Here is a 16,383-nt window from a genome sequence, read left to right on the forward strand (position 1 = left end):
TTCTTTTCTAAGAAACGTGCTAGATGCGGTGTAGCTTCATGCCACGCGAACTTACGGGGTGCAAACAATAATCTCGGGAGAACCAATATTAAATCTGGTGTTGTTGTTGTGTTCTTGGGCCAAAGTGCAGTGGAACGATGGATAGCCGGCGGAACCGGCAATTATTGGATATACCTTTTGGCGATATAATCAGCGTATGGCGGCGAACGCTCGAATACTCTTCAGCTTGTGATTGTTCTGTGTTCAATTGAAGGAGAGGCCTTATTGGGCAACAAGAGGAAGGAAACCTTGATACAAAAATCCCCTAACGTTCGGCGCTGATGAGCGTGGCGTCGGACACCTAATCCCCTCTATGAGGAATTGAGGTCGTTGACGGGCAGGTCAATGCCTAGCGCCAAAAAATAAAAAAAGACGCGTCCCCGGTTCCCTCCGGAGTGACGGCGAGGACTCGCTACAGCTCGGGCACTCGGCTGCGGTACATGGGTCTTAAAGAGGGCCACAGGGGAGCGGCCCCTGGTCAAATAAAAGCAAGCATGAGTTCGAATACACGTTTAACTACCCCAGGTGGGTTAAATCCCACCCATGGCGATGCCATGGCTCAGCCCCACCGTACTCTGGGGGGGGGCAAAACTCATGAGGAAGAGAAGGATGAGGAGAGAAGAGTGGTAGGATGTGGTGATGTGAAGGAGAATACAAGGGACGGAGGCGAGATGTCTAACCGGAGTACGCCCGTCCCACTCAAAGATTGTAGAGTTATGTTGGTGCGAACTCCACTACCCATATTGAGTCCAAATAACAGCACAGGAGACCGTGAAGTTGAGGCCATTACTGCTATAGGAAAAAATGTCGGACGACAAGTGATGGAGGCCAGCCTGGAGACGAGCTGTGAGATGCTCAGCGCTGACGTATCGTTTACCTCCATCAACTCACCACATGTACAAGGGCGACCGGCGCGATTTTTTCGTCGGAAAAGAAGGAAGGAAGAATGCAGCTCTAGCGACGCTGGAACCCCTCACTCGACGAGAAAGTCGCGGGCTGCATTAAGTAAACTCCAACGAGTAGAACGGGAGAAGAGGGTTGAAGCAGAACTACTAGAGGCGACCCCCAGTCCCCCAACAAAAACTGGAAGCACAGCGCAAACCGAACGTCACGCTGATCCAAAGGTGAGGATTGAGGCCAGCCTCGCTGCAGTGGATAAAGTCGCCCGACACTCGAGTAACCTGAAGGGCACTTTTGTCTCAGCGCTAAAACAGGCGGTAACCTCGATCCGTAGAGACGCCGAAGAGCTAGCTGACCGTACAGTCAGCGAGGAAACGAGGGCGCTCCGGAGCGAAAATGAGAGACTTCGTGGACAGGTGGAAGCACTTCAAAAAGAAATGGCTGAGTTGAGAACCCTGATACAAGAGTGCTCCAGGAAACCGGTGCATAAAGAGCCATTACGGACTTCTTCACCATCTTCGCAGCTACCACAACTCTTAGCCGAGCTGGAAGGTCGTTTAATGAGACAAATGGGCGAATGTCTTAGCGCGAGACTCGCAAACCTGGAGCCTCGATTAAATGCGGAACCGAAAATTCGGCCACCATTAGCCGCGGATCCGATTCCAATTGAGGACTCTACGACAAAGAGCATAGAAGAACACTCGATAGGGGAGAAGAGAAAATCTAGGAAAGGAAAGAAGCTGCGGGCACCTGATGCTAACAATGCACCCGATGCAGTAAGTGCGCAGATCCCACCAACCCAGAGCAACCCAGAGGCAAACTGCGAGCAAGAGTGGAAAACAGTGCAAAGTAAGCGTAAACAGGCCAAGAATACCCCAACCGCTGGCATCGTAAAGCCCGCGGCTACGTCTACTCAACGGCCGCGAGCAAAGCTGAGAGCCCCGAGATCCACGGCCGTTGTGCTTACAATCACCGAAAAAGAACAGACCTACGCCTCTGTACTACGGGAGGCAAAGGAAAAAATTAAACTAAGTGATCTGGGCATAGAAGCCATCAAATTTAAGCGGGCGGCGACGGGAGCGGTGATACTAGAGCTACCCGGATCACGCAGTGGAGACAAGGCTGATGCCCTTGCCAGTAAACTGAAAGAAATCTATGCTAGCGGAGTGAGTGTGTCGAGGCCGGAGAAGTGTGCCGAGGTACGAGTGGCTGGCCTCGATGACTCTGTAACGTCGGACGATATCAAAAAGGCGATAGCGGAGATTGGGGGCTGCAACCGCGAACAAGTAATAGTGAGTGAGGTTCGGCCAGACAGAACTGGATTGTTTGGAGCCTGGGTTCGGTGTCCAATTCTTGCGGCCAAGAAAATCACCGAGGGACGACTACTAATAGGCTGGGTCACAGCAAGAGTAACCTTACTGGAACGCAAGGAAATTAGGTGCTACCGGTGCCTTCAAAGCGGGCACGTAGCGAGCCGGTGCACGTTTGGCGCTGATCGTAGCAATCTCTGCTACCGCTGCGCACAACCAGGCCACCGGGCCGCGACTTGCGAGGGCAAACCCGTGTGCGTCCTTTGCACGGAAGCGGGCCGAAAGGCAGACCATCGGCTAGGGAGCGCTAAATGTCCGGCCCCTAGCGCCAAAGTTGCTAGAAGAGAGACGCCGCGGCACAACATGGTTCCGACCGGGTCCGCCCCACCGGACGGGGAAGCAATGCTTACAGATATAATCGTAAATGCCTAGCACGGTACGGTTCCTCCAATGTAACCTCAACCACTGTGCCAATGCCCAGGATCTTCTGACACAAAGCATGGCACAGTGGTCCATTAATGTTGCAATGGTGTCAGAACCATATATCTCAGAGCTGAGGACCGCTTCAAATTGGATTGTGGATACGGAAGGCCTCGCAGCCGTTATACTCGACGGGGACCAGATGGCACTTGCGGGACCGCACCTAAAGGGTCGCGGGTGTGTCGCCGTCCGAGTCTCGGAGAATCTGGTAGTAATAAGCGCCTACTTTTCACCCAACAAGACACTCGCCGAGTTCGAGCGGTTTTTAGTCGAGATAGGCTCACTGGTAGACTGGGCCCGACCCCACGAGGTAATTGTCGCCGGTGACTTCAACGCAAAGTCGACTGCGTGGGGGACGCTGGATGACCGTGGACGAGGACAGGCCTTGTTACGATGGGCCGCAATGTACAATTTGACAGTATTAAATAAAGGCTCCGAGCACACGTGCGTACGCAGAGCGGGAGGCTCCATCGTTGATGTCACTTTTGCGAGTTCCTGTCTTGCTCGTCGCGTTGAAGATTGGGAGGTTATGACAAAGGTAGAAACACTGTCGGACCATAGATACATCCAATTCCGTATCCCTCCATTGTCGTCTGCTAGATCGGCTGAGCAGAGTCTCATTCCGTCTGAAATCGGCCCTAAATGGTCGCTGAGGTCGTTGGATAGAGTCGTGTTCGAAGAGGCGACAATAGTTAAGTCCTGGTGTTCCAGCCGCACTAATGCTGATATAGAAAGTGAAGTTCGGTGGCATGCAAAAGCGTTAGCAGACCTATCAGAGGCGTCAATGAGACGCGTACGAATCTTGAGGCCGAGGGATAAAGTTTACTGGTGGTCTGACGAACTAGCTGGTCTTCGATCAATCTGTGTGAGATCGCGGAGGATGTTTACGCGGTACAGGCGCCGACCGCTAGCACGTCGCAGTCAAGATGAAGAGGAACGGCTATACGTAGACTACCAAGCTGCAAAAAAGGATCTAAGGGTAGCAATAGCAAGGTCCAAAGAAAATGCTTGGAATGAGTTTCTTAACACGTTGCAACAAGATCCCTGGGGCCGCCCCTTTCGACTTGTAATGAGCAAATTGCGACCCCGGGCGCCGCCACTGACGTCCACCATGCAACCTTCGCTTCTTGACTCGGTGGTATCCACCCTGTTTCCACGTGGGAATGGGCGTACACCTACCCCAGCGCATCCGTACTCGATTCCAAGCGAAGAGTCAATACGCGTGACGCCTGAAGAATTAGAAGCAGCATTGGCAAAGGTCGCCGCTAAAAACACAGCTCCAGGCCCTGATGGCATTCATGGCAAGGTGTGGGCTCTCGCCCTTAAGGACGAAGAATTGGCGTGGAGGTTCTGCAGTTTGTTGACGCAAATCATGCAGAAGGGAGAGTTTCCCTCCGCCTGGAAGACTGGGAAATTAGTGCTGCTAAAGAAGCCCGGAAAAATCGAAACATCCCCTTCTGCTTACCGCCCAATCGTATTGTTGGATGAGGGTGGCAAAATCTTGGAGCGGATCATGGCTAAAAGAATAAATAGACATCTAGAAACCATCGGACCAGATCTGCACAGTGCTCAGTTTGGCTTCCGGCGGTCGCGGTCTACTGTGGACGCAATCGCAGAGGTGCGAGAAATCAGCGAGGAGACCACGGAGCAGGGTGGAGTTGTACTGGCGGTGTCCCTTGACATCGCCAACGCCTTCAACACCATTCCTCACGAGGCTGTTCTGCGAGGCTTAGTACATCATGGGATACCGTTATATCTCCAGAGGCTAGTAGAATCGTACCTGTGCGATCGTAAAATTGTGTTCCCGGGTAGGGATTCTTGGAGAAGCTACCGAGTCACATGTGGTGTACCTCAAGGGTCCGTTCTGGGGCCCCTGCTTTGGAATATAGGCTACAATTGCATCATTAAGACATCTCTGTCTATAGGTGTTAGGGTCATTTGTTACGCCGACGATACCTTGGTTGTGGCATCTGCTAGTTCCTACGTCGAGGCGAGCCGTCGCGTAACTGCTGGGGTAGCTCAAGTCGTAGCGCAGATAAGACACCTCGGGCTGCGTGTCGCGCTGGAGAAGTCCGAAGCGATCTGTTTTCACGGCCCGGGGCGAGCGCCTCCAGCGGGTGCGCACATCGTCGTTGCGGGAGTGTCCATCGAGGTAGGAAAATCCCTGAAATATCTGGGCCTAGTACTAGATTCCCGGTGGACGTTTAGAGCACATTTTGCGGCACTTGCCCCGAAGCTCACCGCCACTGCAATGGCTCTTAGCCGGATTATGCCAAATCTAGGCGGGCCGAACGAGGGGTGTCGTCGACTCTACTCCGGCGTCGTCAAGTCGCAAGCTATGTACGGGTGCCCAATATGGGCTGATAAGCTGTCCCGCAAGAACAAGCAGCTTCTGAGGCGTTATCAAAAACTAATGACGATTAAGGTTGCGCGAGCGTACCGCACGGTGTCATACGATGCCGTGTGTTTGATCGCAGGTTCCGCGCCCTGGCACCTCGAGGCTACCGCTCTGGCAGACGTCTATTGGCGCAGGGCTGATACGCGTGAAGCAAGGAGAGAACCGGACACAGAGACCATACGCTCCTGGCGCCTGGATGCCTGCCAGCGCGTGATACAAGACTGGAGAACCGACTTAGACAGGGCAGAGATGGGCGGATATACAATAAGTGCCATATTGCCCGTCCTAAGCAAGTGGTTGGAGAAGAAGCGCGGCCCGTTATCCTTTCGTCTGGTGCAGGTCATAACAGGCCATGGCTGTTTTGGCAAATACCTCCACCGCATCAGACGGGAACCGACCCCTGCGTGCCACCACTGCCAAGGGGATAACGATGATGCCGCGCACACTCTAGCGGCTTGTCCGGCGTGGGCGGAGGAGAGGCGCCACCTGGTTGCGGCCTTCGGGACGGACCTGGGCTTGCCTGAAGTTATTAAGAAGGCGGTGGACGACCTTGACAAGTGGACCGTCCTAACAAGATTCTGTGGCGTGGTGATGCGGCTCAAGGAGGAAGCGGAGAGAGCCCGAGAATGTTAAAAAAAAAAAAAAAAAAAAAAAAAAAATATATTAACAAAAAAAGGGAAAAAAATAAGAAAAAAAAAAAAAAAAAAAAAAAGAAAAAAAAAAATTAACAAAAAAAACAAAAGGAGTAAAAGGGAGGGAAAAAAATAAAAAAAAAAAAAAAAAAAAAACAAAGGGCTTATTACTAGTGTGGTATCGAGAGAGTAACAGAGAGTCGCGAAAGCGGCAGTCGCTAGACGGGGCGCGGTGAAAAGGCCTAGCTGTTACCCGCCCTCGTCTAATAGCGAACAGTGGGCCCTGGTGGTTTTAGTGGGTATGGGGTCATCGTATTTTACGGCCTTGACCCCCACACTCCCCGCGCCACTTAACAACTTGCCCAGGCGCGGGCGCCCGTAATCGGGTTTCCCCAGGTAAAAAAAAAAAAAAAAAAGGTTAGGTTAGGTTAGGTTAGGTTCCCCCCCTCCGCGGACGAATTTACCCGCGGCTCCTAGGCTTGTCGTGCCGGGGGGGCTTAGTACCTGGAACGACTGCAGCAATGCCGTCGTAAAGGGGAAGCAAATAAGGAGGTAAAGGCTGGCCTTCACTTCGAAGGCTAGTCTCTGGAGAGGGCATCAGCGCCCAGCGGAAAGATTTCCGTGAGCCCTTAGCAAGCTGGAGAGATCATTTGATCTCAAAGGTGAAACTGAGGGACTTTTACTTAATCGACGTTCCCGACTGGTGTTCTTTTGAGTGTGCCGGAGGCGGCCAGGGAAGGGGTCTGCTTCATAGCGCTACTGCGTACTTGACTCCGGGCCTCATCTGCTCTCGACTCTTTCTTTTCTAAGAAACGTGCTAGATGCGGTGTAGCTTCATGCCACGCGAACTTACGGGGTGCAAACAATAATCTCGGGAGAACCAATATTAAATCTGGTGTTGTTGTTGTGCTCTTGGGCCAAAGTGCAGTGGAACGATGGATAGCCGGCGGAACCGGCAATTATTGGATATACCTTTTGGCGATATATTCAGCGTATGGCGGCGAACGCTCGAATTCTCTTCAGCTTGTGATTGTTCTGTGTTCAATTGAAGGAGAGGCCTTATTGGGCAACAAGAGGAAGGAAACCTTGATACAAAAATCCCCTAACGTTCGGCGCTGATGAGCGTGGCGTCGGACACCTAATCCCCTCTATGAGGAATTGAGGTCGTTGACGGGCAGGTCAATGCCTAGCGCCAAAAAAAAAAAAAAAAAAAAAAAAACGCGTCCCCGGTTCCCTCCGGAGTGACGGCGAGGACTCGCTACAGCTCGGGCACTCGGCTGCGGTACATGGGTCTTAAAGAGGGCCACAGGGGAGCGGCCCCTGGTCAAATAAAAGCAAGCATGAGTTCGAATACACGTTTAACTACCCCAGGTGGGTTAAATCCCACCCATGGCGATGCCATGGCTCAGCCCCACCGTACTCTGGGGGGGGGCAAAACTCATGAGGAAGAGAAGGATGAGGAGAGAAGAGTGGTAGGATGTGGTGATGTGAAGGAGAATACAAGGGACGGAGGCGAGATGTCTAACCGGAGTACGCCCGTCCCACTCAAAGATTGTAGAGTTATGTTGGTGCGAACTCCACTACCCATATTGAGTCCAAATAACAGCACAGGAGACCGTGAAGTTGAGGCCATTACTGCCATAGGAAAAAATGTCGGACGACAAGTGATGGAGGCCAGCCTGGAGACGAGCTGTGAGATGCTCAGCGCTGACGTATCGTTTACCTCCATCAACTCACCACATGTACAAGGGCGACCGGCGCGATTTTTTCGTCGGAAAAGAAGGAAGGAAGAATGCAGCTCTAGCGACGCTGGAACCCCTCACTCGACGAGAAAGTCGCGGGCTGCATTAAGTAAACTCCAACGAGTAGAACGGGAGAGGAGGGTTGAAGCAGAATTACTAGAGGCGACCCCCAGTCCCCCAACAAAAACTGGAAACACAGCGCAAACCGAACGTCACGCTGATCCAAAGGTGAGGATTGAGGCCAGCCTCGCTGCAGTGGATAAAGTCGCTCGACACTCGAGTAACCTGAAGGGCACTTTTGTCTCAGCGCTAAAACAGGCGGTAACCTCGATCCGTAGAGACGCCGAAGAGCTAGCTGACCGTACAGTCAGCGAGGAAACGAGGGCGCTCCGGAGCGAAAATGAGAGACTTCGTGGACAGGTGGAAGCACTTCAAAAAGAAATGGCTGAGTTGAGAACCCTGATACAAGAGTGCTCAAGGAAACCGGTGCATAAAGAGCCATTACGGACTTCTTCACCATCTTCGCAGCTACCACAACTCTTAGCCGAGCTGGAAGGTCGTTTAATGAGGCAAATGGGCGAATGTCTTAGCGCGAGACTCGCAAACCTGGAGCCTCGATTAAATGCGGAACCGAAAATTCGGCCACCATTAGCCGCGGATCCGATTCCAATTGAGGACTCTACGACAAAGAGCATAGAAGAACACTCGATAGGGGAGAAGAGAAAATCTAGGAAAGGAAAGAAGCTGCGGGCACCTGATGCTAACAATGCACCCGATGCAGCAAGTGCGCAGATCCCACCAACCCAGAGCAACCCAGAGGCAAACTGCGAGCAAGAGTGGATAACAGTGCAAAGTAAGCGTAAACAGGCCAAGAATACCCCAACCGCTGGCATCGTAAAGCCCGCGGCTACGACTACTCAACGGCCACGAGCAAAGCTGAGAGCCCCGAAATCCACGGCCGTTGTGCTTACAATCACCGAAAAAGAACAGACCTACGCCTCTGTATTACGGGAGGCAAAGGAAAAAATTAAACTAAGTGATTTGGGCATAGAAGCCGTCAAATTTAAGCGGGCGGCGACGGGAGCGGTGATATTAGAGCTACCCGGATCACGCAGTGGAGACAAGGCCGATGCCCTTGCTAGTAAACTGAAAGAAATCTATGCTAGCGGGGTGAGCGTGTCGAGGCCGGAGAAGTGTACCGAGGTACGAGTGGCTGGCCTCGATGACTCTGTAACGTCGGACGATATCAAAAAGGCGATAGCGGAGATTGGGGGCTGCAACCGCGAACAAGTAATAGTGAGTGAGGTTCGGCCAGACAGAACTGGATTGTTTGGAGCCTGGGTTCGGTGTCCAATTCTTGCGGCCAAGAAAATCACCGAGGGACGACTACTCATAGGCTGGGTCGCAGCAAGGGTAACCTTACTGGAACGCAAGGAAATTAGGTGCTACCGGTGCCTTCAAAGCGGGCACGTAGCGAGCCGGTGCACGTTTGGCGCTGATCGTAGCAATCTCTGCTACCGCTGCGCACAACCAGGCCACCGGGCCGCGACTTGCGAGGGCAAACCCGTGTGCGTCCTTTGCACGGAAGCGGGCCGAAAGGCAGACCATCGGCTAGGGAGCGCTAAATGTCCGGCCCCTAGCGCCAAAGTTGCTAGAAGAGAGACGCCGCGGCACAACATGGTTCCGACCGGGTCCGCCCCACCGGACGGGGCAGCAATGCTTACAGATAAAATCGTAAATGCCTAGCACGGTACGGTTCCTCCAATGTAACCTCAACCACTGTGCCAACGCCCAGGATCTTCTGACACAAAGCATGGCACAGTGGTCCATTAATGTTGCAATGGTGTCAGAACCATATATCTCAGAGCTGAGGACCGCTTCAAATTGGATTGTGGATACGGAAGGCCTCGCAGCCGTTATACTCGACGGGGACCAGATGACACTTGCGGGACCGCACCTAAAGGGTCGCGGGTGTGTCGCCGTCCGAGTCTCGGAGAATCTGGTAGTAATAAGCGCCTACTTTTCACCCAACAAGACACTCGCCGAGTTCGAGCGGTTTTTAGTCGAGATAGGCTCACTGGTAGATTGGGCCCGACCCCACGAGGTAGTTGTCGCCGGTGACTTCAACGCAAAGTCGACTGCGTGGGGGACGCTGGATGACCGTGGACGAGGACAGGCCTTGTTACGATGGGCCGCAATGTACAATTTGACAGTATTAAATAAAGGCTCCGAGCACACGTGCGTACGCAGAGCGGGAGGCTCCATCGTTGATGTCACTTTTGCGAGTTCCTGTCTTGCTCGTCGCGTTGAAGATTGGGAGGTTATGACAAAGGTAGAAACACTGTCGGACCATAGATACATCCAATTCCGTATCCCTCCATTGTCGTCTGCTAGATCGGCTGAGCAGAGTCTCATTCCGTCTGAAATCGGCCCTAAATGGTCGCTGAGGTCGTTGGATAGAGTCGTGTTCGAAGAGGCGACAATAGTTAAGTCCTGGTGTTCCAGCCGCACTAATGCTGATATAGAAAGTGAAGTTCGGTGGCATGCAAAAGCGTTAGCAGACCTATCAGAGGCGTCAATGAGACGCGTACGAATCTTGAGGCCGAGGGATAAAGTTTACTGGTGGTCTGACGAACTAGCTGGTCTTCGATCAATCTGTGTGAGATCGCGGAGGATGTTTACGCGGTACAGGCGCCGACCGCTAGCACGTCGCAGTCAAGATGAAGAGGAACGGCTATACGTAGACTACCAAGCTGCAAAAAAGGATCTAAGGGTAGCAATAGCAAGGTCCAAAGAAAATGCTTGGAATGAGTTTCTTAACACGTTGCAACAAGATCCCTGGGGCCGCCCCTTTCGACTTGTAATGAGCAAATTGCGACCCCGGGCGCCGCCACTGACGTCCACCATGCAACCTTCGCTTCTTGACTCGGTGGTATCCACCCTGTTTCCACGTGGGAATGGGCGTACACCTACCCCAGCGCATCCGTACTCGATTCCAAGCGAAGAGTCAATACGCGTGACGCCTGAAGAATTAGAAGCAGCATTGGCAAAGGTCGCCGCTAAAAACACAGCTCCAGGCCCTGATGGCATTCATGGCAAGGTGTGGGCTCTCGCCCTTAAGGACGAAGAATTGGCGTGGAGGTTCTGCAGTTTGTTGACGCAAATCATGCAGAAGGGAGAGTTTCCCTCCGCCTGGAAGACTGGGAAATTAGTGCTGCTAAAGAAGCCCGGAAAAATCGAAACATCCCCTTCTGCTTACCGCCCAATCGTATTGTTGGATGAGGGTGGCAAAATCTTGGAGCGGATCATGGCTAAAAGAATAAATAGACATCTAGAAACCATCGGACCAGATCTGCACAGTGCTCAGTTTGGCTTCCGGCGGTCGCGGTCTACTGTGGACGCAATCGCAGAGGTGCGAGAAATCAGCGAGGAGACCACGGAGCAGGGTGGAGTTGTACTGGCGGTGTCCCTTGACATCGCCAACGCCTTCAACACCATTCCTCACGAGGCTGTTCTGCGAGGCTTAGTACATCATGGGATACCGTTATATCTCCAGAGGCTAGTAGAATCGTACCTGTGCGATCGTAAAATTGTGTTCCCGGGTAGGGATTCTTGGAGAAGCTACCGAGTCACATGTGGTGTACCTCAAGGGTCCGTTCTGGGGCCCCTGCTTTGGAATATAGGCTACAATTGCATCATTAAGACATCTCTGTCTATAGGTGTTAGGGTCATTTGTTACGCCGACGATACCTTGGTTGTGGCATCTGCTAGTTCCTACGTCGAGGCGAGCCGTCGCGTAACTGCTGGGGTAGCTCAAGTCGTAGCGCAGATAAGACACCTCGGGCTGCGTGTCGCGCTGGAGAAGTCCGAAGCGATCTGTTTTCACGGCCCGGGGCGAGCGCCTCCAGCGGGTGCGCACATCGTCGTTGCGGGAGTGTCCATCGGGGTAGGAAAATCCCTGAAATATCTGGGCCTAGTACTAGATTCCCGGTGGACGTTTAGAGCACATTTTGCGGCACTTGCCCCGAAGCTCACCGCCACTGCAATGGCTCTTAGCCGGATTATGCCAAATCTAGGCGGGCCGAGCGAGGGGTGTCGTCGACTCTACTCCGGCGTCGTCAAGTCGCAAGCTATGTACGGGTGCCCAATATGGGCTGATAAGCTGTCCCGCAAGAACAAGCAGCTTCTGAGGCGTTATCAAAAACTAATGACGATTAAGGTTGCGCGAGCGTACCGCACGGTGTCATACGATGCCGTGTGTTTGATCGCAGGTTCCGCGCCCTGGCACCTCGAGGCTACCGCTCTGGCAGACGTCTATTGGCGCAGGGCTGATACGCGTGAAGCAGGGAGAGAACCGGACACAGAGACCATACGCTCCTGGCGCCTGGATGCCTGCCAGCGCGTGATACAAGACTGGAGAACCGACTTAGACAGGGCAGAGATGGGCGGATATACAATAAGTGCCATATTGCCCGTCCTAAGCAAGTGGTTGGAGAAGAAGCGCGGCCCGTTATCCTTTCGTCTGGTGCAGGTCATAACAGGCCATGGCTGTTTTGGCAAATACCTCCACCGCATCAGACGGGAACCGACCCCTGCGTGCCACCACTGCCAAGGGGATAACGATGATGCCGCGCACACTCTAGCGGCTTGTCCGGCGTGGGCGGAGGAGAGGCGCCACCTGGTTGCGGCCTTCGGGACGGACCTGGGCTTGCCTGAAGTTATTAAGAAGGCGGTGGACGACCTTGACAAGTGGACCGTCCTAACAAGATTCTGTGGCGTGGTGATGCGGCTCAAGGAGGAAGCGGAGAGAGCCCGAGAATGTTAAAAAAAAAAAAAAAAAAAAAAAAAAAAAAAAAAAAAAAAAAAAAAAAAAAAATTAACAAAAAAAGGGAAAAAAAATTAGAAAAAGAAAAAAAAAAAAAAAGAAAAAAATTATTAACAAAAAAAAAAAACAAAAGGAGTAAAAGGGAGGGGAAAAAAAAAAAAAAAAAAAAAAAAAAAAAAAAAAAAAAAAAAACAAAGGGCTTATTACTAGTGTGGTATCGAGAGAGTAACAGAGAGTCGCGAAAGCGGCAGTCGCTAGACGGGGCGCGGTGAAAAGGCCTAGCTGTTACCCGCCCTCGTCTAATAGCGAACAGTGGGCCCTGGTGGTTTTAGTGGGTATGGGGTCATCGTATTTTACGGCCTTGACCCCCACACTCCCCGCGCCACTTAACAACTTGCCCAGGCGCGGGCGCCCGTAATCGGGTTTCCCCAGGAAAAAAAAAAAAAAAAAAAAAAAGGTTAGGTTAGGTTAGGTTAGGTTAGGTTAGGTTAGGTTCCCCCCCTCCGCGGACGAATTTACCCGCGGCTCCTAGGCTTGTCGTGCCGGGGGGGCTTAGTACCTGGAACGATTGCAGCAATGCCGTCGTAAAGGGGAAGCAAATAAGGAGGTATAGGCTGGCCTTCACTTCGAAGGCTAGTCTCTGGAGAGGGCATCAGCGCCCAGCGGAAAAGTTTTCCGTGAGCCCTTAGCAAGCTGGAGAGATCATTTGATCTCAAAGGTGAAACTGAGGGACTTTTACTTATTCGACGTTCCCGATTGGTGTTCTTTGGAGTGTGCCGGAGGCGGCCAGGGAGGGGGTCTGCTTCATAGCGCTACTGCGTACTTGACTCTGGGCCTCATCTGCTCTCGACTCTTTCTTTTCTAAGAAACGTGCTAGATGCGGTGTAGCTACATGCCACGCGAACTTGCGGGGTGCAAACAATAATCTCGGGAGAACTAATATTAAATCTGGTGTTGTTGTTGTCTTCTTGGGCCAAAGTGCAGTGGAACGATGGATAGCCAGCGGAACCGGCAATTATTGGATATACCTTTTGGCGATATAGTCAGCGTATAGCGGCGAACGCTCGAATACTCTTCAGCTTGTGATTGTTCTGTGTTCAATTGAAGGAGAGGCCTTATTGGGCAACAAGAGGAAGGAAACCTTGATACAAAAATCCCCTAACGTTCGGCGCTGATGAGCGTGGCGTCGGACACCTAATCCCCTCTATGAGGAATTGAGGTCGTTGACGGGCAGGTCAATGCCTAGCGCCAAAAAACAAAAAAAAAAAAACGCGTCCCCGGTTCCCTCCGGAGTGACGGCGAGGACTCGCTACAGCTCGGGCACTCGGCTGCGGTACATGGGTCTTAAAGAGGGCCACAGGGGAGCGGCCCCTGGTCAAATAAAAGCAAGCATGAGTTCGAATACACGTTTAACTACCCCAGGTGGGTTAAATCCCACCCATGGCGATGCCATGGCTCAGCCCCACCGTACTCTGGGGGGGGGCAAAACTCATGAGGAAGAGAAGGATGAGGAGAGAAGAGTGGTAGGATGTGGTGATGTGAAGGAGAATACAAGGGACGGAGGCGAGATGTCTAACCGGAGTACGCCCGTCCCACTCAAAGATTGTAGAGTTATGCTGGTGCGAACTCCACTACCCATATTGAGTCCAAATAACAGCACAGGAGACCGTGAAGTTGAGGCCATTACTGCCATAGGAAAAAATGACTCCGGAACGAAAATGAGAGACTTCGTGGACAGGTGGAAGCACTTCAAAAAGAAATGGCTGAGTTGAGAACCCTGATACAAGAGTGCTCAAGGAAACCGGTGCATAAAGAGCCATTACGGACTTCTTCACCATCTTCGCAGCTACCACAACTCTTAGCCGAGCTGGAAGGTCGTTTAATGAGGCAAATGGGCGAATGTCTTAGCGCGAGACTCGCAAACCTGGAGCCTCGATTAAATGCGGAACCGAAAATTCGGCCACCATTAGCCGCGGATCCGATTCCAATTGAGGACTCTACGACAAAGAGCATAGAAGAACACTCGATAGGGGAGAAGAGAAAATCTAGGAAAGGAAAGAAGCTGCGGGCACCTGATGCTAACAATGCACCCGATGCAGTAAGTGCGCAGATCCCACCAACCCAGAGCAACCCAGAGGCAAACTGCGAGCAAGAGTGGATAACAGTGCAAAGTAAGCGTAAACAGGCCAAGAATACCCCAACCGCTGCCATCGTAAAGCCCGCGGCTACGACTACTCAACGGCCACGAGCAAAGCTGAGAGCCCCGAGATCCACGGCCGTTGTGCTTACAATCACCGAAAAAGAACAGACCTACGCCTCTGTATTACGGGAGGCAAAGGAAAAAATTAAACTAAGTGATTTGGGCATAGAAGCCGTCAAATTTAAGCGGGCGGCGACGGGAGCGGTGATACTAGAGCTACCCGGATCACGCAGTGGAGACAAGGCCGATGTCCTTGCTAGTAAACTGAAAGAAATCTATGCTAGCGGGGTGAGCGTGTCGAGGCCGGAGAAGTGTGCCGAGGTACGAGTGGCCGGCCTCGATGACTCTGTAACGTCGGACGATATCAAAAAGGCGATAGCGGAGATTGGGGGCTGCAACCGCGAACAAGTAATAGTGAGTGAGGTTCGGCCAGACAGAACTGGATTGTTTGGAGCCTGGGTTCGGTGTCCAATTCTTGCGGCCAAGAAAATCACCGAGGGACGACTACTCATAGGCTGGGTCGCAGCAAGGGTAACCTTACTGGAACGCAAGGAAATTAGGTGCTACCGGTGCCTTCAAAGTGGGCACGTAGCCAGCCGGTGCACGTTTGGCGCTGATCGTAGCAATCTCTGCTACCGCTGCGCACAACCAGGCCACCGGGCCGCGACTTGCGAGGGCAAACCCGTGTGCGTCCTTTGCACGGAAGCGGGCCGAAAGGCAGACCATCGGCTAGGGAGCGCTAAATGTCCGGCCCCTAGCGCCAAAGTTGCTAGAAGAGAGACGCCGCGGCACAACATGGTTTCGACCGGGTCCGCCCCACCGGACGGGGCAGCAATGCTTACAGATAAAATCGTAAATGCCTAGCACGGTACGGTTCCTCCAATGTAACCTCAACCACTGTGCCAATGCCCAGGATCTTCTGACACAAAGCATGGCACAGTGGTCCATTAATGTTGCAATGGTGTCAGAACCATATATCTCAGAGCTGAGGACCGCTTCAAATTGGATTGTGGATACGGAAGGCCTCGCAGCCGTTATACTCGACGGGGACCAGATGGCACTTGCGGGACCGCACCTAAAGGGTCGCGGGTGTGTCGCCGTCCGAGTCTCGGAGAATCTGGTAGTAATAAGCGCCTACTTTTCACCCAACAAGACACTCGCCGAGTTCGAGCGGTTTTTAGTCGAGATAGGCTCACTGGTAGATTGGGCCCGACCCCACGAGGTAATTGTCGCCGGTGACTTCAACGCAAAGTCGACTGCGTGGGGGACGCTGGATGACCGTGGACGAGGACAGGCCTTGTTACGATGGGCCGCAATGTACAATTTGACAGTATTAAATAAAGGCTCCGAGCACACGTGCGTACGCAGAGCGGGAGGCTCCATCGTTGATGTCACTTTTGCGAGTTCCTGTCTTGCTCGTCGCGTTGAAGATTGGGAGGTTATGACAAAGGTAGAAACACTGTCGGACCATAGATACATCCAATTCCGTATCCCTCCATTGTCGTCTGCTAGATCGGCTGAGCAGAGTCTCATTCCGTCTGAAATCGGCCCTAAATGGTCGCTGAGGTCGTTGGATAGAGTCGTGTTCGAAGAGGCGACAATAGTTAAGTCCTGGTGTTCCAGCCGCACTAATGCTGATATAGAAAGTGAAGTTCGGTGGCATGCAAAAGCGTTAGCAGACCTATCAGAGGCGTCAATGAGACGCGTACGAATTTTGAGGCCGAGGGATAAAGTTTACTGGTGGTCTGACGAACTAGCTGGTCTTCGATCAATCTGTGTGAGATCGCGGAGGATGTTTACGCGGTACAGGCGCCGACCGCTAGCACGTCGCAGTCAAGATGAAGAGGAACGGCTATA

The 16,383-nt window shown here is 52.5% G+C and overlaps 1 protein-coding gene across 1 annotated transcript; it reads left to right on the forward strand.

The window, feature by feature from the left end:
* The first annotated feature begins 405 nt into the window (after positions 1-405).
* LOC123689774 lies at positions 406-15,491 on the forward strand. Its single transcript, XM_045631254.1, has 2 exons — positions 406-1,335; positions 14,045-15,491. Exons 1-2 carry the CDS (start codon positions 480-482, stop codon positions 15,388-15,390), a joined length of 2,202 nt encoding a protein of 733 aa, XP_045487210.1. The 5' UTR covers positions 406-479; the 3' UTR covers positions 15,391-15,491.
* Positions 15,492-16,383: the final 892 nt, after the last annotated feature.

Source organism: Pieris rapae, chromosome 15, assembly GCF_905147795.1.
Source record: "Pieris rapae chromosome 15, ilPieRapa1.1, whole genome shotgun sequence".
In the NCBI taxonomy this organism is placed as follows: Eukaryota; Metazoa; Arthropoda; class Insecta; order Lepidoptera; family Pieridae; genus Pieris; species Pieris rapae.

Excerpts from the sequence above, each read along its gene's own strand:
- LOC123689774 (XM_045631254.1), top strand. The coding sequence starts at position 480 with ATGGGTCTTAAAGAGGGCCACAGGGGAGCGGCCCCTGGTCAAATAAAA. Across the intron at positions 1,336-14,044 it reads GAGGGCGCTCCGGAGCGAAA|ATGAGAGACTTCGTGGACAG; the intron begins ATGAGAGACTTC and ends TCCGGAACGAAA.